This window comes from Sciurus carolinensis, chromosome 14 (genome assembly GCF_902686445.1).
Source record: "Sciurus carolinensis chromosome 14, mSciCar1.2, whole genome shotgun sequence".
NCBI classification, from domain to species: domain Eukaryota; kingdom Metazoa; phylum Chordata; class Mammalia; order Rodentia; family Sciuridae; genus Sciurus; species Sciurus carolinensis.
This window is the reverse complement of record NC_062226.1, coordinates 10,822,982-10,844,976: the sequence shown is the minus strand read 5'-3', so window position 1 is coordinate 10,844,976 and position 21,995 is coordinate 10,822,982. Positions and strand designations below refer to the sequence as shown.

The following is a 21,995-nucleotide window of genomic DNA, read 5'->3' as shown; positions in this document are numbered from 1 at the left end:
GACATCCCACTTGCCGTTTTAAGAAAGGGGAGAAAAAAAGTATGCATACATGCATAATTTATTTCATCCCCACCTAGGTTCCATATTCCTCTTTTTTCTTGCATCATTTCTAACAGAGCTTTCTCTAAGCAAAAAGTAGTAGGTTCTTATTAATACAGACGAAAATTAATTTAAAGGTACATGCTCCAGCATTATGCTACCCACCAGCTATCTTTCTCCAACTTTTAATTTACCAGTCTCCCCCCCTCACTCCTCCTACTCCCCCCCCCCCACTTCTTCCTACTCTGTCCCCTTCCCTTATGTGGTGGGTTTCCAGGATTCCTGGAGCCTCGGTACAAAACCCAGGATTCCAGGAAGGACTTATGGGGTGAGTGACACAAGATGTAATGGAAAGACTGTTGGAGCTGTCTTTTCTTTCTTGCCCCAATACCAACAGTTCCTAAGCCTTAAACTTGGAAATGAAAGTGAAAGGATACTTTTCACAGAAAAAACATCTTGAGGCTGCTTAAAAACAATCTTTTCATAAACTTAGGCATGACCTATGGTCCTTTTGTCCACAACAGGTTAAGAGAAGCAAAGGACAGAGAGACCTGAAGATAACAGAAGTTAAGGAACAAGAAGATTTAACTCTATCATTGCCACATCACACAGAAGAGGTAAAAATAAACAGCTCCTTAGAGGAAAGGAGCCTTCGACCATCTGGGGGTGGATTGTGCAGCTTCTGCTGCAAAATCAAGAGCCCTAATAGGGTTGGGATTCAGCCAAAGAACAAACCAAGGAGTCGTATAAAGAGATTCCTCTGCTTAAAAGAAACATCTATTTTACATTCTAAGTAGTTAGAGGGCTCAGAAAGGCTCAGGAAATTTGTCTGAGATCATCTGCTAGACGTTAGAGATATACAAGAGCCCTTGTCTCTCTGACTCCAAGTCACACCCTCAAGTTGCCTCCCATGTGACTTCCAAATCATGAATGCATGTGATTCTGCCCACTGGGCAACACTACCTCTACAGAACCTCTCACTTGGTTGTCAGGTTTTCATTTAGTGTCCTTTTCTCATGGAGAAGACAAGACAAAGAAGGGTTAATTTGCTTGACCAATGTTACATAATTCCATCTTTTAAGTGGGACTCAATGTCCTAGGAGACCAACTACTAAAATTATTTCTCCTTTGTTTTATAGCCTGAGTCTAACCTTTGAATAGCCTCCATGAATTCCCTAGACTGGTTTGCCCAGATTTTTATTCCTACAGAAATGCCCACCCTGCTGGCATTTATCTAGCTCAGGCTTTCATCAACCAAAAGGACAGCTCGGGAATTTGGGCACACTTTGTCCTGCACATGAGGCTGGACAACTACACTGGCTTTGAAAACATTTCACTTGATGCAAATTGATGAAATATACAAAGGACTGGCAGAGGAAAGGAAGTTCAGTTGTCTGAAATGTAAACAATGCTTTCTACACAAAGTTGTCCTCCTCAGAGCTTCTTAAGATGGGAAAACAAACAAACAAACAATTCTCAAGTGTTTAAAATGATATTGTTTTCTCAGAGACTGGAATAAAAGGCAATTATTAATTCAAGCTTCACACATTAGAATTACACAACTTACTTAAACCTTGCTTTCCTTTTCTTTAAAATGGAGCTAACTCCCCCAAAGAGCTGTCATATGATAAACAGTATGTGCTTAGCACAATTTCCAGGTAGAAAGTAAAGAATAAATGGCAGCTGCAGTTACTATAACTAACAGCAGAGACTCACTAGGTAAAATGCAACAACTTTGGGATGTAGCATCATGTGGTCATTAAAGTATCCTTTGGAGAGAAATTTGTTATAAAAATGATTACATACAAAAAGAAGATAAACTAAGTTTAAAAGGCATATTATCTCAAGCATGTTAATTTTAAAAGACATATGGTTATCTTATATGTCTATTACATATGTTATTAGAAAAGGACTAAAAGTAAATATATCACAATTTCTATCTTTGGAAGGTGAAATTAAAGGTAATTATTTTCTTCTAAGTTAAAAAAATTATTCAAAAGTCAGTTTTATTTTACTCCTAGGAATATTCAATAGTCCCATCAACATTTTTTAAAATAAACTATCCTTCCCTCTTCTTTTAATTAATTAGGCAGATTTGTTTAAAAAAAAATCAATTGGTTCTCTGTTCTGCTCACTGATATATGTGTATGCTTGTGCCAATACCATAGTGTCTTGATTATGGTAGCTTTACAACAATACTTCAGAAGATCAGTAAATGTGTATCTTTCAGCTTTATTCTTTCTAAAAATCAATTTGGCTAAATCTTTTGGCATATAAATTTCCATACAAATTTAGAATCAGCTTGTCAAATTCTATTTTAAAAAAGTCTGGTGGTGTTACATTGACTCTATAGGTGAATTGGGGGAGAAGTGACATCTGTATCAATCAATAAGTAACATCTGTAACAATCCTCCAGAGAAACAGAATTAATAGGAGTCAAACAGATAGACATTTTAAAGAATTGGGTCAGGCAAGTTTAAACTCTATAGGGCAGGCCAGCAAGATGGGAAGTCAGGCAGGATTTCTATGCTGCAGCCTTGAGCCAGAAATCCTTCTTAGCCAAGTCTCAGTTTTTGCTCTTAAAATCTTCAACTTATGGGGTGAGGACCATCCATACTATGAAGGGCAATTTCCTTTATTAAAAGTCAACTGATCAGAAATGCCAAACACATCCAAAAAAATGCATTCACAGCATCATCTAGGTTACTGTTTCACCAAACAATTAGACACCATGGCCAAGTTCAGTGAACATAAAAAGTTAACATCCTGCAATGAGGCCTTGAATTCACAAGTGTGGTTTATCTTTGTTTTTGTTTAGGTATTTTTTAAAAGACTTTTAGATTTTCAGCAATGTTTTAACTTTTCAATGTACAAGTCATACAAATATTTTGTTCAATTCACCCTTAGTGTCACATATATTTATGCTATTATTTATCAATATATATATTTATGACATCATTTATTAATTTCAATTAACAATTTGAATACCAAATTTCTTTCCTCATATCATATGTAAAAATTAACAGAAATAGATGCAGGATCTAAATGAAAGAGATACTCTACAAAATGTCTAGGAGAAATCTTTGTGTTTGTGGGTTATGCAAAGATTTCATAAAACACAAAAAGCATGACCCATTAAAGAAAAAATAATAAAGTGGATTTTGAAATTTAAAAACCTATGATATATCAAAGATACAGTCAAGAAGATGGAAAATAAAGTTCATTTGGTACCATAACACCCACGAACAATAGTCTAGGTATCTATCCAAAAGAAATGAAATTATACCTCCTCACAAAAATTTAAACATGAATATTTATATTGGTTCTATTTACAGTAATCAAAACTTGGAAACAATCCAAATTCCCATCAAAAGGTGAATGAACTGTGATTCATCTTTACAATGGAATACTACTCAGCAAAGAAAAACAAGCTATTCATATGTGCAATAACAACTGATGAATCTAAAAAATGCTACGCTGAGCAAAAGTTAGCTAGCTACATGAATTAGGATATATGAAACTCTAGGAAAGTCAAAGCTAATTCACAGTAAAGGAAAACAGATCTGTGGTTGCCTACAGCTAGGGTTGATGGGGGTGACTAACTACAAAGGAGCACAAAGAAGTTTTGGGAGTGACAGAGATGTTCTATATCTTCTCTGTTGTAGCAGTTACATATCTCTATAGATTTATCAAACTCATTAAATGATACACTTAAAACTGGTAAATTTTAGGGCATACAAATATATACTTTATATATTTTCATTTCTTTACATCATAATTTTGGCATATGAAAGTTAGATATTTTTAATTGACATAATATTTGATCTTATTTATGGAGCATAGTATGGTAGCTGAAGCACATATACAATGCATAATCAAATCAGGATAATTAGCATTTTGATTTTCACTAACATCTATCATTTCTATGTGCTAGAAAATTTCAAACTCTCAAATTGCTATAGATTACAGTTACCCAGTAGTGTTACAGGACACCAGAACTAATCCTTTCTATCTGACTTTGTTTGGGCACCAGTTATCTAGCCTCTCTCTGACCTCTTCCCAGTCTGTAGTGACCACTGTTCCACTTACTACTTCTATGAAATCGATTTTTGTTGGTTTGTTTCCACAAGTGAGTGAGAACATAGGCTCTCTATCTGTCTGTACCTGACTTATTTCACTTAACATGACCATCTTCCAGTTTCATTCACATTGCCACATGACAGAATTTCTTTCTTTTATATGACTGAATAATACTCCATTGCATAGACAGATTAGATATATTTTAAAACACTAAATTGATAAAATTAAAAGTTCAATGATATTTGAGACAAAAAAAAATATTAATCTAATAAAACATTAACACTGGCCGTTTCAAAATGCTGCTGAGGCCCTAGGACCTGCGACTGCCACCCCTCCCCCCCAGGCTCCAAGGGGGAGCGACTCATGGAGCAACCATAAGTTTTATCAACAAACTGCAGTATCTTCAGAGTCAAAATGACATCATATTCCACCTCTGCCCAGTGTTCAGCATCTGACAGTGCTTGCAGAATCTCTCCAGAACGAATCAGTAAGGTACGACCAAAATTGCCACTTTTGAAGATTCTGCAGGCAGCAGGTGCACAAGGTGAAATGTTCACTATTAAAGAGGTAATGCACTATCTAGGCCAGTATATAATAGTGAAGCAGCTTTATGATCAACAGGAGAAGCATATGGTATATTGTGGAAGAGATCTTTTGGGAGAACTACTGGGACATCAACGCTTCTCCGTGAAAGATCCAAGCCCTCTATATGATATGCTAAGAAAGAATCTTATCACTTTAACCACTGCCACTACAGCAAAGTACAGAGGAAAGTTTCAGTTCCAGAAAAAGAACTGAAGAGAGTAATATTCCCACACTGCCTACCTCAGAGCATAAATGCAGAAATTCTGGAGGAGATGAAGACTTAATAAATTTAAGCAAAGATGAGACATCTAGGATGGACCTTGGGTTTGAGGAGTGGGATGTAGCTGGCCTGCCTTGGTGGTTTTTAGGAAACTTGAGAAACAACTATACACCTAGAAGTAATGAATGGCTCAATTGATTTACAGACAAATCAGGATATAGGTACTGTCATTGTTTCAGATTCTACAGATGATTTGTGGTTTTTAAATGAGTCAGTATCAGAGCAGTTAGGTGTTGGAATAAAAGTTGAAGCTGCTGATACTGAACAAGCAAGTGAAAAAGTAGGGAAAGTGAGTGACAAAAAGATGATTGAAGTGAGGAAAAATGATGACTTTGAGGACTCTAAGTCCTTAAGTGATGATACGGATACAGAAGTTACCTCTGGGGATGAATGGCAGTGTACTGAGTGCAAGAAATTTAATTCTCCAAGCAAGAGGTACTGTTTTCGTTGCTGGGCCTTGAGGAAGGATTGGTATTCAGATTGTTCTAAATTAACACATTCTCTCTCCACATCTGATATCACTGCCATGCCTGAAAAGAAGGAAAATGAAGGAATTGATGTCCCTGATTGTCGAAAAACTGTTTCAGCTCCAGTTGTTAGACCTAAAGATGTGTCTGTAAAGGAAGGAAATTCTAAACTTTTTAATCCCTGCAATTCAGTGGAATTCTTGGATTTGGCTCACAGTTCTGAAAGCCAAGAGACCATCTCAAGCATGGGAGAACAATCAGATAACCTTTCTGAGCAGAGAACAGATGTAGAAAATATGGAGGATTGCCAGAATATCTTGAAGCCATGTAGCTTGTGTGAGAAAAGACCACGAGATGGAAACATTATTCATGGAAGGACAAGTCATCTTACAACTTGTTTTCACTGCGCCAGAAGACTGAAGAAGGCTGGGGCTTCATGTCCTATTTGCAAGAAAGAGATTCAGTTGGTTATTAAAGTTTTTATAGCACAGTTGAATCAATAGCAAAGAAATATTAGGGGTACCAGGTCACACATCAAAATGTCAGTATTGACCATCTCTACTAAGTGTAGCCTATGTATTCATTTATGCTTGTAAACATCTGCGTTCTGGATTGGTTTTGCTTTGAAACTTATATTGAACTTAAGACTGAGTATTTTAGATCTAGATGATCAGTTTGGGACTTCATTAACATGAAAATGATTTTCCCTCCAAAGATGAAGATCTGGGAGGGAACAATTACCAGCATAAACATAAACATTAATTCATTCATTCACTTAGCAAATTATTTGAAGATTAACCCTTTCTTTAATTTTATTCCCTGTCCTTCTGTTATGTAATGTTATTCTGGTGTCAGAATCCAAGGTAGTTATTAGAAAAATAATAGGACTAACCCTGAGAAAACAATCTGATTAGTCAAATTATGAAGTGCTATGAATCACTTTGTGTTGTAGTCAGGATGTCTGGTTCAGAGAAATCAAAAGAAAATGTTTTTTGTTTTCTCTTTTTGTTTTGCAGTGCTGGGGTTTGAATCTAGAGCCTCAAGCATGCGCTATGCCACTGGGCTTATAAAAGACAAGGTCTCACTGTGTTGAGTGATCCCCTTTTAGTTCTAAAAGAGGCAGGATCTCACTGTGTTGCCCAGGCTGGCCGCCTACTCATGATCCTCCTGCCTCAGTCTCCTAAGTAGTTGGGTTTACAGGCATGTGCCACTGCACATGATTTAAACTAGGTATAATGGTTATCAAATGTTCTGCTAATAGCCCTAAAATAATTTTGAGAGAGTATATACATTTTTGCACATTTAAAAAAATCTAGATATAGTTAACATAATGAAATGTACCCCCTTTGAGTAATCACTCTAAACATATTATAGGATACTCCTCTAACTGCAAAATATTTCCTTTTGAGACAGTCCTTCAACCATTTCATTGTTTTCACCCTAGATAAGCTTTCCTTTTGCACATTTTTAATATGACATCTCAATTTTTAAAATTTAAGTACTTAAAAAGGATATACCAGCTAGTATATTGTATATTATATGTTTGCTTTAAAAATATTTTTATCAAAGTTTTGGGGCAGTGTAGATTAGCTGATTAAATTTATAGTATAGAAAAGTACCATCATACATAAGTGATGAATCTTCAGAAAGAGAAGTTAGGAAAACTACCCCATTCACAATAGCTTCAAAAAAAATAATACTTGGGAATCAATCTCACAAAAGAGGTGAAAGACCTCTACAATGAGAACTACAGAACATTAAAGAAACCCTTAGAAGATGGAAAGATCTCCCATGTTCTTGGATAGGCAAAACTAATATTGTCAAAATGGTCATACTACCAAAAGTGCTATACAGATTCAATGCAATTCCAATTAAAATCCCAATGACGTATCTCACAGAAATAGAGCAAGCAATCATGAAATTCATCTGGAAGAATAAGAAACCCAGAATAGCTAAAGCAATTCTTAGTAGGAAGAGTGAAGCAGGAGGTATCACAATACCAGACCTTCAACTATACTATAAAGCAACAGTAACAAAAACAGCATGGTTTTGGTACCAAAATAGACAGGTAGATCAATGGTACAGAATAGAGGACAAGGACAAAACCCAAATAAATACAATTTTCTCATACTAGACAAAGGGGCCAAAAATATGCAATGGAGAAAAGATAGCCTCTTCAACAAATGGTGCTGGGAAAACTGGAAATCCATATGCAACAGAATGAAACTAAACCCCTATCTCTCACCCTACACAAAAATCAACTCAAAATGGATCAAGGACCTTGGAATCAGACCAGAGATCCTGCATCTATAGAAGTAAAAGTAGGTCCAAATCTTCAACATGTTGGCTTAGGATCAGACTTCCTTTACAGGACTCCCATAGCACAAGAAATAAAAGCAAGAATCAATAACTGGGATAGATTCAAACTAAAAAGCTTTCTCTCAGCAAAGGAAACTATCAGCAATGTGAAGAGAGAACCTACAGAGTGGGAGAAAATCTTTGCCACACATATTTCAGATAGAGCACTAATTTCCAGAATATATAAAGAACTCAAAAAACTCTACACCAAGAATACAAATAACCCAATCAACAAATGGGCTAAGGAAATAAACAGACACTTCACAGAAGAAGATCTACAAGCAATCAACAGATATATGAAAAAAACGTTCAACATCTTTAGTAATAAGAGAAATGCAAATCAAAACTACCCTAAGATTCCATCTCACCCCAATTAGAATGGCGATTATCAAGAACACTAGCAACAATAGGTGTTGGCAAGGATGTGGAGAAAAAGGTACACTCATACATTGCTGGTGGGGCTACAAATTAGTGCAGCCACTCTGGAAAGCAGTATGCAGATTCCTTAGAAAACTTGGAATGGACCCACCATTTGACCCAGCTATCCCACTCCTTGGCCTATACCCAAAGGACTTAAAATCAGCATACTACAGAGATATAGCCACAACAATGTTCATAGCCACTCAATTCACAATAGCCAGATTGTGGAACCAACCTAGATGCCCTTCAACTCATGAATGGATAAAGAAACTGTGGTATATATATACAATGGAATATTACTCAGTCATAAAAAATAATAAAATTATGGCATTTGCAGGCAAATGGATGAAATTGGAGAATATCATGCTAAGTGAGATAAGCCAATCTCAAAAAACCAAAGGACGAATGATCTCGCTGAGAAGCGGATGATGACACATAATAGGGGTGGGTGGGAGGGGGGCAAGAATGGAGGAAGGAGGGACTGTATAGAAGGATAAGAGGGGTGGGAGGGGTGGGGGGAAGAAAAAAAAACAGAATGAATAAAAAACTATTACCCTAGGTAAATGTATGATTATACAAATGGTATGCCTCTACTTCATGTACAAACAGAAACAAGATGTACCCCATTTGTTTACAATAAAAATGAATTAAAAAAAAATTAACACTCTAGAGACCAACAAAATAAAATGGAAGTTGGAAGTCAGAAATGTAAACTTGCAACAAAACTGGATTTTTACTGTGAACCTCTTTGGCCAACCATGGCCACTGTTAGTTTGCAAATGACAGAGGCACAAAGCAGAAGTGAAAGAAGAAAAAGCTAGAAACTTCCTAAGCCCACTGCAATCTAATGCTTAGGTGCTCAAGGGCTACATCTTTAAGGGGAAAACTTGTAATAAATACTACCAAGAGAAAACTTCATTCTTGACACTGTTACAGAGTGGTGGCAAACATCTCCACTGATATTTTCTAATTAAAATATTCTCTCACATGGATTTGCAATTCAAATTCACCTAGTATGGTCTGATAAAATGGCAAACAGATAATTTATAGAACACCCTAATTATTAGTATCCCTAGGTGATAACCAGAAACATAATTGAAATGCAAATCTACTCTAGTGGGAATCAAATCTAACCAAGCCCCCACACCCCCAAAAAAAATTCCTACAAAGAGAATCTATGGAAAACTAAAATAATCATATGCAGAATATAAAAGTGTTTAATATGCTTTAAACAAGAAGAAAACAATAAAATGAGTAGAAAACTAAAGAATATGAACAGTCAGGCACAAGTATAAAATAATCAAATGGAACTTGACAAAATGAAAAGATTAGACACAAAGATGGGATTCATGAGCTGGGAAATAAATGCAGATACAATATCCAACAATGCCTTCTAAATAGACAGGAAGAAAAAAGGAAAAAGAAGACAACATGAAAGAGCAAAAGAGCCTAACTCGCTCTTATCAGATTTCCAGATGGATATAACAGAAAGAAGGGAGAAGAGTCAAAAGTCAAAGGAATAAGAGCTGAGAATATGCCTGAATTGCTGATTCAGAATTCCCAAGAAAAATACATTTAAAAAAATCCACATCAGAGACAAAGTATTGCAAAATTGCAGAACCCCAAATAAAAAACAGCAAGAGAGAATAAGTGAATTAGCTTAAGAGCAACAATTAGACATTTGTGGTAAATAAGTAAAACAAACAAGTAAAAGCAATTAGAAATACAAAGGAAACTTCTTAAACTAATAAAGAAAAATCTAAGACCTATCTTACTGGAGAAATGTTAAAATACTCTTTGAAATCAGGAACAATAAAAGAATATTGGGTATCTTTATTTTTACTCAGCATTGTACTGGAGATACCAGGCAGCACAACTGGACAAGAAAAGGAAATAAATGATTTAAAGAAGGGGCTGGGGATATAGCTCAGTTGGTAGAGTGCTTGCCTTGCTTGCAGAAGGCCCTGGGTTCAATCCCCAACACCACAAAAAAAAAAAAAAAAAAAAAAAAAAAAAAATTTAAATAAGAGAAAGGGAAAAAAAGGATAAAATAATCATTTAGAAACTATATGATATTCTTTTTGAAATCTAAAAGAATATATAAATAAGCTACTAAATTTAATCAAATAGTCTCATTAACATAATGAAGCCTCGTTAACGTAAAGGTGTCAATCCCCCCAGACTGATACATATATTCAGTGAAAGTTCAATCAAAATTTCAACCAGCTTTTCATGAAACTTCATAATAAGTCTAAATTTAGCTAGAAAGGCAGCAGACCAAGAAAAGCAAAACATAAGAAATAAGAAGGTAGAGTGACTTTCTAGAGAGATATTAAGACTTTGGTAATCAATACAATAAGATACTGACAGGGTTAGGCAAATTAACAAGTAGAGCAGAATAAAGAACCAAAAATAAGACCCACACATACAGGGAAACTTCATATGTGACAGGGGTGGCACCACAAATCCCCAGTGGGAAAGATGGATATTCAAGACATGCACAGGGACATGTCTTGGGGGATATTCAAATTGGGGAAAAATAAATAAAGGTGGATCCCAACTGTATACTATCCATAGAAAGCAATTCTAGGTTGAAGATTTACATATGAAAGGCAAAACATAAAACCTATGGAAAAATATTCCTGATAACAATAATGGACAAACAGATAGAGACAAATAAATATATTCATCCAAATATCTCTCATAAACAGACACAAAAACTCTAAACCAGGGCTGGGAATATAGCTCAGTTGGTAGAGTACTTGCCTCCCACATACAAGGCCCTGGGTTCAATCCCAAGCACCGAAAACAAAACAAAACAAAACTCTAAACCAAATAATAGCGTACCATGTCTTGTATATATAAAGAGATAAAATATCACTATTAATAAGTGGATTGGTTGAACATTGACAATTAATCAATGTAATGTATCATTTTGAAAGAATAAAGGAGAAAGTCATATGTTCATAGTAGTAGTTGTGGAACAATTAATAAAATTCAGTCCTATTTGTGATTAAAAAAAGGAAAGAAAAAAGGCAGCAATAAACTGGGGATGGAAGGAAATTTCCTCAATCTAAAGGGATCTCTGAAGAAGTCTATAGTTTACACTGTGCTTTAAAGAAATCTACAGTTGCCCCTAAGATTGGGAACAAAATAAGGATATTTACTCATACCACTTTTGCCCAACATAGCACTGGGGGTCTTAGCCAGTGCAACAGGGAATAAATAAAAATGAAAGGCATGAAAAAATTAAAAAGAAGTAAAATTGTTTCTATTGTAGATGATTGTTTACATTTCTTGTAGAATCCTCTAAGAACTAACAACTGCAATTAGCAAGGCCACAGGATTCGGGTCAACATAGAAAAAAAAAATCAATTGTATACATATAGCAAATACAATAATACAAACAAATAATTCACCAAAACAGACATGAAGACCCAAGGAATAGAATAGAATACACGGGGACAAATTCACATAAATACAGTTAGCTCATACTAGACAAAGGTGCCAAAAACATACATTGGAGAAAAGATAAACTCATCAACAAATGGTGCTGGGGAAACTGGAAATTCATATGTAGTAGAATGAAATTTAACACCTCTTACCCTGCACAAAACTCAAAGTAGATCAAAGACCTAGGTATTAGACCAGAAACCCTGCACCTACTAAAAGAAAATGTAGGCCCAACACTCCAATATGTTAGCTTAGGAACTGACTTCCTCAATCTGACTCCTAAAGCACAAAAATCAGTAAATGGGACGACATCAAACTAAAAAGTTTCTTCACAGCAAACAATCAAGACAGTGGAGAGAAAGCCAACAGAATGAGAGAAAATCTTTGCTACTCTCACCTCAAAGAAGGCATTAATAATTTTCCAGAATATATAAAGAATTTAAAAAAGCTTAATGCCCAAAACAAACAAACAAAAACAACAAATAACCCACTCAATAAATGGGCAAAGGAACTAAATAGATGCTTCTCAAAAGAAGAAATATGAACAGTCAACAAATATATGAAAAAAATGTTCAACATCTGCAGCAGTTAGAGAAATGCAAATTAAAACTACATTGAAATTTCACCTTACTCCAACTAAAATGGCAAATATCAAGAATACAAGTAACAATAAAAGTTGACAAGGATGCGGGGGAAAAGGGTACATTCACACACTGTTGTTAGGACTGCAAATTGGTGCAACCATTCTGGAAAGCAGTATGGATATTCCTCAAAAAGAAAAAAAACAAAAAAAACCAAAAGGAATGGAACCACCATTTAACCCAGTTATCCCACTCCTCAGTATATAGCTAAAAGGAGTTAAAACCAGCATACGACAATGATGCAGCCACATCAAGGTTTATAGCAGTTCAACTCACAGTAGCTAAGCTATGGACCAACTTAGATGCCCAACAACAGATGAATGGATAAAGAAAATGTGGTATATACACACACAATGGAAGATTACTCCGCTATGAAGAAGAATGACTTTATGACATTTGCCAGTAGATGGATGGATCTAGAGACTATCATGCTAAGTGAAATAAGTCAAACCCAGAAAACCAAAGGTTCAATGTTTTCTCTAACATGTGGATGCTAACCCACAATAAGGATTGGAAGAAGACTAGAAGTTCAGTGGATTAGATAGAGAGGAATGAAGGGAAGGGAGGGAGAATTGGACTAGGAAAGACAGTGGAATGAATCTGACAACTTTCCTATGTACATATATGAACAAACCACAGAATCTCAATATCATATACATCCACAAGACTGGAATTCTAATTAGAATAAGATATATTCCATGTTTGTATAAATATGTCAAAATAGACTCTATATCATGTATAACTAAAAAATTCTAAAAATTTTTAGAAATTCTATTTATAGCATTGTTTTTAAAAAATCTATTAATAAATATAATAAAAACATTCAAGAAGGCCTTGAAGCCTGAAAATGAAAAAGAGATTGCTGAGAGAAATTAAAGACATAAATATATGAAGAAATAGGCCATGTCCATGCAATAAAAAGCTCAATGTTATGATGATATTCTCTCTAAAGTGAGTTACAGATTAAAAACAATTCCAATCAAAATCCTACCAGATGTTTTTCATAGAAACTGGCAAGTTGACTCTAAAACACATGGACATGCAAAGGATCCAGAGTATCCAAAACCATCTTGAAAAGACAATCACAATTGGAGAATATATACAACCAACCTTCAATTCTCACTCTAAAGCTATAGTAATCATAGGGACTAGCAGACATATTAATAGTACAGAACAGACCCCCATGTCTATGACCCCTATGAAGGAGCTAAAGCAATTCAATGGGGAAAGTCTTTGCAGCAAGTGATGCTGCAAGTACTGGATAATCATATGGGGAAATGAACATTCACCCTGCATCATACCACACATAATAATTAGAGATAAATCACAAGCCCGTTACTTAAAAATTAAAATTATAACGTTTCTAGAAGAGAACACAAGAGAGTTCTCTTGGCATGGGAGTAAGCAAAGGTTTCTTAGGGCAGAGAAAGTCTTAACCATGAAAGAAAAACCCTGATAACTGATAAACTTCATCAACATAAAAACACTTCGGTTCATCAAAGCACACTTCATTAAGAAAACAGGATAGTCCTATATTAGGAAAAAGTATTTTCAGAATATATATCCGACAAAAGACATAAAAATATGTAAACTCCTAGAACTTAATAATTTAAAGTGATTAAAGATCTGACCAGTCCCTTCATGTGCCAATAAATGGATTTGAAAAATGTTCATTAGTGTGGGGTGTAATGGCACATGCCTATAATTCCAGCTACTCAGGAAGCTGAGGTAAGAGGATCACAAGTTTGAGGGTGGCCTGGGCAACTTAGCAAGAAGCTTCCCAAAATAAAATTTAAAGGAGGGATGTAACTTAGTGGTAGAGCACATGTGTAGGATATAAAAGGTTCAATCCCCAGCACCACCCACATCCCCACACAAATGCTCATTAGATAGTCATGAAAAAGGAAATTGAAACAACAATGAGAATGACTCAAACAAAAGGAATGGCTGAAACAAAAGACTACACAAAATATTGGTAAGGATGAGGAGCAGCTGGAACTCTCAAACACCATTGATGAAAGTGTAAAATGGTACAACCACTTTAAGAAAGGTCTAGAAATTTCTTATAAAATTAAATATAAGATAATGCTTATATACTTTTCCTGTGACATACCAATTCTGCTCCTGTTTACCTAAGAAAAATGAAAATATATGGCCATAAAAACCTTGTTAAAAATGTTCACAGCAGTTTTGTTCATACAGCCCCAAACTGAAACAACCCAGTTGTCCATCAAGAAGAGGAATAAACAAACTATGACATAGGCATGGAATGGACTAATATTCAATAATGAATAGGAAGGAACTGTTAACCCAACAACATGCATGAATCTCACAACATAATATTGATTCAAAGAATATTTATACAAAAGAGTACAAATGATTTTATTTATATGAAGTTCTAGAACAGGGAAAATTCATCTCTGAAACAAGATCAGAGTACAGACAAACCTCAGAGATACTGCAGTTTTAGTTTTAGACCACTTTATTAGCAAATGTTGCAATAAAGCAAGACATACAAATTTTATTTCCTTATGCATATAAAAATTATGTTTACATTATATTATAGTGCATTAAGTGTGCAATAGCATTATACCTTTAAAAACAATGTGTACATTAATTTTAAAATGTTTTATTGCTAAGATATTCTAACAAGCATCTGAACTGTTGAAGAAAATGGCTCTAATAGACTTGTTCTATTCAGGGTTGCCACAAACCTCAACATGTAAACAGCACAGTAAAACAAAATCAAATATATCTGTATTCTTTTTCCTAAGGGGTTGATGCAGAAATGAACTACAAAAGACTGTGATGGAACTTTCCCGGGTGATGGTAACATTCCCTATCTTGAAAAGGATTTATCAACTTGGAACAGCATCACGGAAGGCTGAGGTGGAAGGATCACAAGTTTGAGGCCAACTAGAGCAATAGAGAATGGGCCAGTAGTGTAGCTGAGTGGCTAATATATGAAGAGTAACATTTAAAAAGGAAGCATATTGATATTTGCAACCTACTTCAAAATGCGTATAAAAGGTACACTGATGAACAGGTAGACATGTAATAGGCCAAGCATAGTAAAATGCTCATTGTAAAGTACACGTGGTGAGAATACGAGCTAACTATTAGGGACCAAGAGAAGAGGAAATTTGCTAGGCTAAAGAGAACAAATGAAAGGATGAGAAAGAGAATATATAAATATGACAGAAAAACAAAACAAGGGAAGATCAGGGCATATGAAGGTGTAATTCTAAATGGCAGATGGGGGGAGGGTATAATCAGAGAAGATCTCACTAAGAAGGCGCCATTTGGGTAAAGGCATAAAGGAGGACAGCAAGTCATACAGTTTTATGGAAAAGCAACTGGCAGATGGAACAACAGAGGCCAGATTGGTTGGATCACAGTGAACAAGATAAAGAGAGACAGAAATGAAATAAGGAGCAATAAGCAAGGGGTCAGATCACCTAGGCCCTTATATTGCGGAGACTTTTCCCCTAAAGTAAAACCACTGGAAGGTTTTGGGCCAAGGAGTGTTCTGATCTGACAACCTTTTTAAGCAATCCCTCTAGCTGCTGTGATAAATATAGGTGGATATTACCATTCTTTCTCAACTGGAGTTCCAAGCAAAGAACTAAACCTTAATGTCTTAACTAGTACTTTGCATGTAATGAATTAACTACTTTTATAGACATTCACAGTCATAGCAGTTATTTCTCACCCTTGGAAAAATTAAGAAAACAGTCATTCAAATCCTTTTTTGTGTTCTGGGATCAGATGAAGAAAACTGTTCAAGAGAAATTGCACCTAGGAGTTTACTATTGGAAACAGGGAAACCAAATGTAGTAATCCAGTATGAAATAGTGGTAGTGGACCAAGATGGGAGCAGTGAAGGTGGAGAGAAGTCACCAAGGCCTAGGTATACTTGAATATAAGGTAAAGTTGAATTTGCTGATGGATTCAATACAGAGTGTTTGAGCAAAAGAGAGAGGTCAAGGATAACTTCAAGGTTTTGGGCATGATCAAGTGGAAAGATGGTATTGCCATTGTGAGATGGGGAAGACTGAGAAAGGAACAGATTTGGAAAGGAAAATCAGAAGCAGAATTTTAGATGTTACATAAAACTGCTAAGCAGATAGGTAAAAGAAGTAGACAACTGGAGTCCAAAAAGGAAAAGTCCAAGTTTGAGATTGATAATTTTTAAAGCTGTCAGATGGTGTTTACAGCCATAATAGGATATTGGATATAATCAAGGGAGTAAAGAAATTCAAAGACTAAGCCCTGGAATATACCGCCATTAAATAATTTGGAAGGTTCAGTCAAGAAGACAGAAAGACAAGTCTGGGAGATAGTAGGAAAACAGGAAAGAAGGGTTCCCTGGAAGCCCAAGGAAGAGAACGTATTGAAGATAAGGCAGATCAAGAGAAAAAGAACAGAATTCATCACTATTTTTGTCACTGGTGACGATGACCAAACCAGTTTCAGAGGAGTAGCAGGGGTAGAATCTTTATTAAACTGGCTTAGAGGGAGAAGATGGAAAAGTCCAGCAACTTTTTGAGGAATTTTGCCATTAAAGAGAGAAGTGGAGATGTAATGGGAGAGCAAACTTGGTTCAAAAGAGTGGTTTCCCATTTCCACCTTCTAAGACAGAAGAAGTCGCTACATGCTCATGTGATAATAAGAGGCATCCAATGGTAAGGGGGGAAGAGAAGAGGAGAGCTGATTGAATCATATCTTGTGTGGTTGAGAAGGGCTTGGATCACATAGTGATGCAGAGTTTTGTTCTTTTAGGAACCTTGTGATCCCAGGGGTTAAAGCATCATATATGGACAAATGTGCCCTTGGGTCAGAAACAGTGATGGTAGCAACTTGCAGAATTTCTCTTCTGATTCTTTGTAATGGCTACATTTGTTACAGCAAGGAGGAGGAAGTGGAGGAGGAGGTGGAGGAGGAGGGGGAGGGGAAAACTGGAAACAACTGACAGGTCGTGTCTACCAACAGTAGTTTTAATACCAGTGGTCATGGTCTCAAGTTGGGCAGTAGATTCTCACAATATTCCAGATATAGTCTGCCATATGCAACAAATAATACATGTGATAATTATATATAAAATTTTTGTTCCTGTAGTCACAGGAAACTTGCATTATACCTATATTATTTTAGTTAAATATTTATGCTTTTAAAATTATTTACAAATAAAATGATGGTGTACTGCTTGTATAGTATTTTTGAAAGCCTCAGTTCTCTGGAAGAGATGGGATTATGGATCATTTTCTTCAGTTTTTTTTTTTTTTGGTGTGCTATGCATTTATTTCAGAACACATATATACACATGACTCGAAAACAAAGCAAATTTTAAACAACCACATATAAAATATTGTAAGTGCATGAAAATACTCTAAAAGAATATGTCATCATAGTTGCATGCATATGGTAGGGTTATATATGGGGTTTTCTTCTATTTTCTTATAGCACCTTCAATTTGGCAGAAGCAGCTGGGTGAACAACAAGCATATATTGATTACATAATTGAAAAGAACTTTTTAAGTAATAAAAAGAAATGTAAAAACTCCCTGAGGCTTCCACTTTCCACCTCCTTCAGCATACTTAGTACCCAAGACTTGAATAAATGATCATCTGCTTTCTTCATGATGTCATTGGCTTAAACACTTCCCTTTCAGGTATTTCATATCAATAGAGGACCCTGAATTAGACATTAGGACTTGAAATTCATTTATAGCCCTGGGATAACTATCCCTGTGCCATAGCCCCTTTCAGCTCTCAGCAGACTGCCTACTGCTCTCCAGCAACTGACCTTCAGTCAGCTGGTGGTTGAGTTTGTTTTATGTCTAAAAGTGGAGATGCCAGCATTTCTGCTACCCTATCAGGAAAAAGACCTGAATGGAACAGATGGGTCTCCTGCCAGCTCAGTGGCCCTTTTATGCAAGGCCTCCTCAGTTCCCAGGAATTCTCTTTTCCAAACCTGCCCCTCCCCATCTCTGAGCACCAATGCCTTGACTTGCAGGTGACTTGCATGTTCTTTGTTCTCTTGCCTTTTGGCTGGATTTCTTGTTATGATCAAGCACTAACTCTCAATGTTGGGATCAACTCTGCTCTGAAGCCTCCCTTGCTTCTTCCTCTTCACTTGGCCTGACTCTGTTTTGCCACATTCTAAACTTGATCTCAGAGGAGCAACCCGTACCAGAGGCCTCTCTTCCCTACATGCCCTCACCCTTCACTTTTCCACATCCCTGTTAGGTTTTCTGCAAATACCACCCTCCTCTAGCATCACAACTTACTATCTCCTTGGTACATGGCCTGCTGCTCAAAAATGGCCCACCTGGACACCCCAAACTCTTCAGGAGACAATTCTGTCAAATATAAAGTACCTGAACTGTGAAAATGCAATGTTCTGAGTCCCTACTGAAAGTTCCTCCTAAAAGATGACTACAGTCATAAAGGTTGGAAAATGTACAGCAAACTGTCACTCAGAATTTCTAAGAAACTTGAAAAACCAAAAATTTCCCCAAATAAATGATTCCTAATTGGCTGCAATAATGAGGAGAAAGGTATTGGAAAGAGGAAATTAGCATTTGTTCAGCAACTACTATGTCCAAACATTTACCTAGCCTAGTCACAACTCAAGGAATTAAGAATTACCACTACAGGTAAAGAATCTGACACTCAGCAAAGTTTAATAACTTTCTCCCAATAGCCAGCAACTGGTAGACAGAACTAGTATGAGTTTGGTCTTTCTAATTTTTTTAAGTTAATGGTCTTCTCCTTATACCATGCTGAGCTCCAATATAACTAAGAGTTACCAAAGCAATTCTGAATTCCTTACCTAACTATGTAAATGATACTCAGATATGTACAAATGGTTATTTTCACTAATTTTTAAAGAGCATAAATCTAAAGATACAAAGAAAAAAGATACTAACAGAATATTATGATACAAAATTTTCTGTTTGACCTATTTTTTCTTTTATGCCACCAACCAAATTTTATAAGAAGGTACTACATAAAAAGAGTTTTGAGGCCTTTTTGTTCGGTTTCAGACAATAATCAATTGGGAAATCCCTATCAGAGTTTGAATGCTAATTTCTGAAGGCCAAGTTCAACAGAACTACCACTCTAGGGAATCCTTCCTAGTCACTCTTCAGCCAAGGAAAGATAAACTGAGTACAGATACCCTATTGAATCAGCTAATGAAGGCTCATGATTTCAAAAATTCAGCACCAAATTTAGGTTGAGCTTTCGACAAATTCTAATAATTTTTATACGCTGCCTGGAACAACTTGTACTATCTAAACATTGTAACCTAAGCAAAAAGTCTTTGAAGAGACCATTCCATGTATGCCCTCCATTGATCTTAGATGAATAATGTAGATTTGAGAATATTTACATAAAAAGAATAAATATATATTAATATTCACGTGTTGAAAGTTCAGTTTGACATTTCACAAGGTGTACATGTATCAAAATGAACATGATAAACATGTTTTTTGTCAATTAATATAAGTACACATTAATATTTGTATAGGAATTCAACAGAGTAATATCTTCAAACTCCACAGCTACTGTGAAATACCACCTACTTTCTACCCAAAGCAGAAATGCCTGGCCCTTCATGTGTGTCAATGACTTCCTCATCATTCTGGTCTCCTCTAGGCTTCTAGGTCATCTTCTTTAGTCTTCCCTTGACCTTCCCATTACTAAACTGACTGCCTCTGAAATCACTCTGAAAGTTATTCCTTCCTTCCTTCCTTCCTTCCTTCCTTCCCTTCCTCCCTCCCTCCCTCCCTTCCTTCCTTCCTTCTTTCCTTTCCTTCCTTCCTTCCAGTACAGGGGATAAAACCCAGGGTCCAGGGCTTCCTAGGCAAGAACTCTAACACTGAACTATATTATATCTCTAGCCCTATGGCTCCCAGTTCTGAACCAAGTTTCCTGTTATTGGATCCTAGGTGTTTGCTTACCCTACAAATCTTACTATATCTGCTGCTAATACCATGGATAGTCTCCTCATTCTCCCCCTGCATCAGACTCTTCTTTCCTCATTCCTGCTTTACCCAGATTAGTTCTATGATCCATATCAAGATTCTAAAGGGCCATGTATCTTCTTTTCACCACTGATGTATGGGAATGCCTAATCCCTGAATGATCCAGCTATTTACTTTCTCTGCCCTTATATGCAGGCTCTTATACACGGTAGCAAAAATTTCCATAGTAACACACTTCTAAAAATTCTATATGGATAAAGTCTAAAACATCACCTGAAGCTTCAATGCCATCCAGCCATTCTTTTTTCACTAGATTACATGACTTTTTAAAGCTTCTCCATAACTACTCAACTTGTAGACACACAATCTCTTCCTCACTCTTAAAATCTGATCTCATCACCTACTTCATCAAGAAGATAGAAGCTATCAGAGAGAAAATGCCTTAACTTTCCAACATTTTCATTCATTCAATAATGTACAGACACCACTGGAAGTCTGTACACAGGAGTCAGACCACCCAATGCCCTTATTCTAACTCTGTCCCTTAGATAAGTTACTTAACCTCTGTACTTTTGTTTAATCATTTCTAAGTTGGAGATAACAGTAGTATCATCCTCACTGAATTGTGATGAAAGTTTAAAAAGATAAACATATTAGAGCATTAAGAACATTGTCTGACACAGAGTAGGCATGTCACAAATATTAGCCAGTTCTACTATCATGATGACAATAACATATACCATATATATGTATCCTAGTCTGTATCCATCTCCCCACCCCTATTCTGTTATAACACAAGTAATGCTGCCTCTTTTAGTGGGGTTTAGATGATGATATAAATAAATACATAAATACAGCCTAATGTAAGAAGACTCAGAAGACTAGCCCAAGGTCAAAAGGATATTAAAATACACAGTTAATCAAATTCAACTCTATAACTACATCATTCTGCCTTCCAAATTTCCAATGGATTTAATTTGGCAGAAAGTTCCTAAATACCTTAGCTTCTGCTAGAGAAGAGAAGTTCAGATTTGAGAAATGAGAATTTCCCCCAAGTAAAAATAGGCCTTTAAAAGCCTGAAACTACAAGTATGCATAAAATGCTACAAATTACGCAAGAGGGAGTGCTGAATTCTGAAGGTGGTCAGGGAAAGCTTCACTGCCTAGATGATGCCAACGGGAATATACTGAAGAGAAGTATGCAGAAAATCCCTGGCTGAGAGTTAACAAGGGGCAGGGAATGCCTTGATGGTGAGAAAAAGTTATAGCCGCTACCGGCAGGAAATCTCTTGGACATGACAAAATCTGTTTAATGAAAAAAGAGAACATATTAAAACTATTTGGCATGTGGGCCTGAATCAAACAGTACAGCATGAAAGTCCGCAGATCACCTGAGGACTGAAAGCAGAGTCCCTTCAAGTGGGGAGTTAGAGTTCCAGCAGCTGTCAAGGAATCCCGATCCTTCAAATGCTATTAAAGAGGTAATATAAAAGAACTTTAAGGAGTAACTGTGGATGTGGAAGATAAGAGATTTCACTATGTTCAGAACACCTGGAATCACTTAAGAGACATCTGTTATCATCTGGGAATCAGAGATTAGAGCCCAGGACCAATGGCTCAGGTCAGTTCAGAACAGCATTTCCATTTCTCCACAGTGTCTGCTCAGAGGAGGGTCATGGGA

The 21,995-nt window shown here is 36.2% G+C and overlaps 2 protein-coding genes across 9 annotated transcripts in view; one reads left to right on the top strand and one right to left on the bottom strand.

Annotated features, from left to right (window-relative positions):
* The window catches only part of Dennd1a (DENN domain containing 1A), a 515,895-nt gene that overhangs the window by 277,792 nt on the left and 216,108 nt on the right, over nt 1-21,995 (bottom strand). The gene's annotated exons all lie outside the window — the stretch shown is intronic.
* LOC124964644 (protein Mdm4-like) lies at nt 4,501-4,917 on the top strand. The gene has a single exon (XM_047525199.1). It carries the CDS (start codon nt 4,534-4,536, stop codon nt 4,915-4,917), a length of 384 nt encoding a protein of 127 aa, XP_047381155.1. The 5' UTR covers nt 4,501-4,533.

What these genes read in the sequence shown, in the direction of transcription:
- LOC124964644 (XM_047525199.1), top strand. Translation starts at nt 4,534, where the DNA reads ATGACATCATATTCCACCTCTGCCCAGTGTTCAGCATCTGACAGTGCT.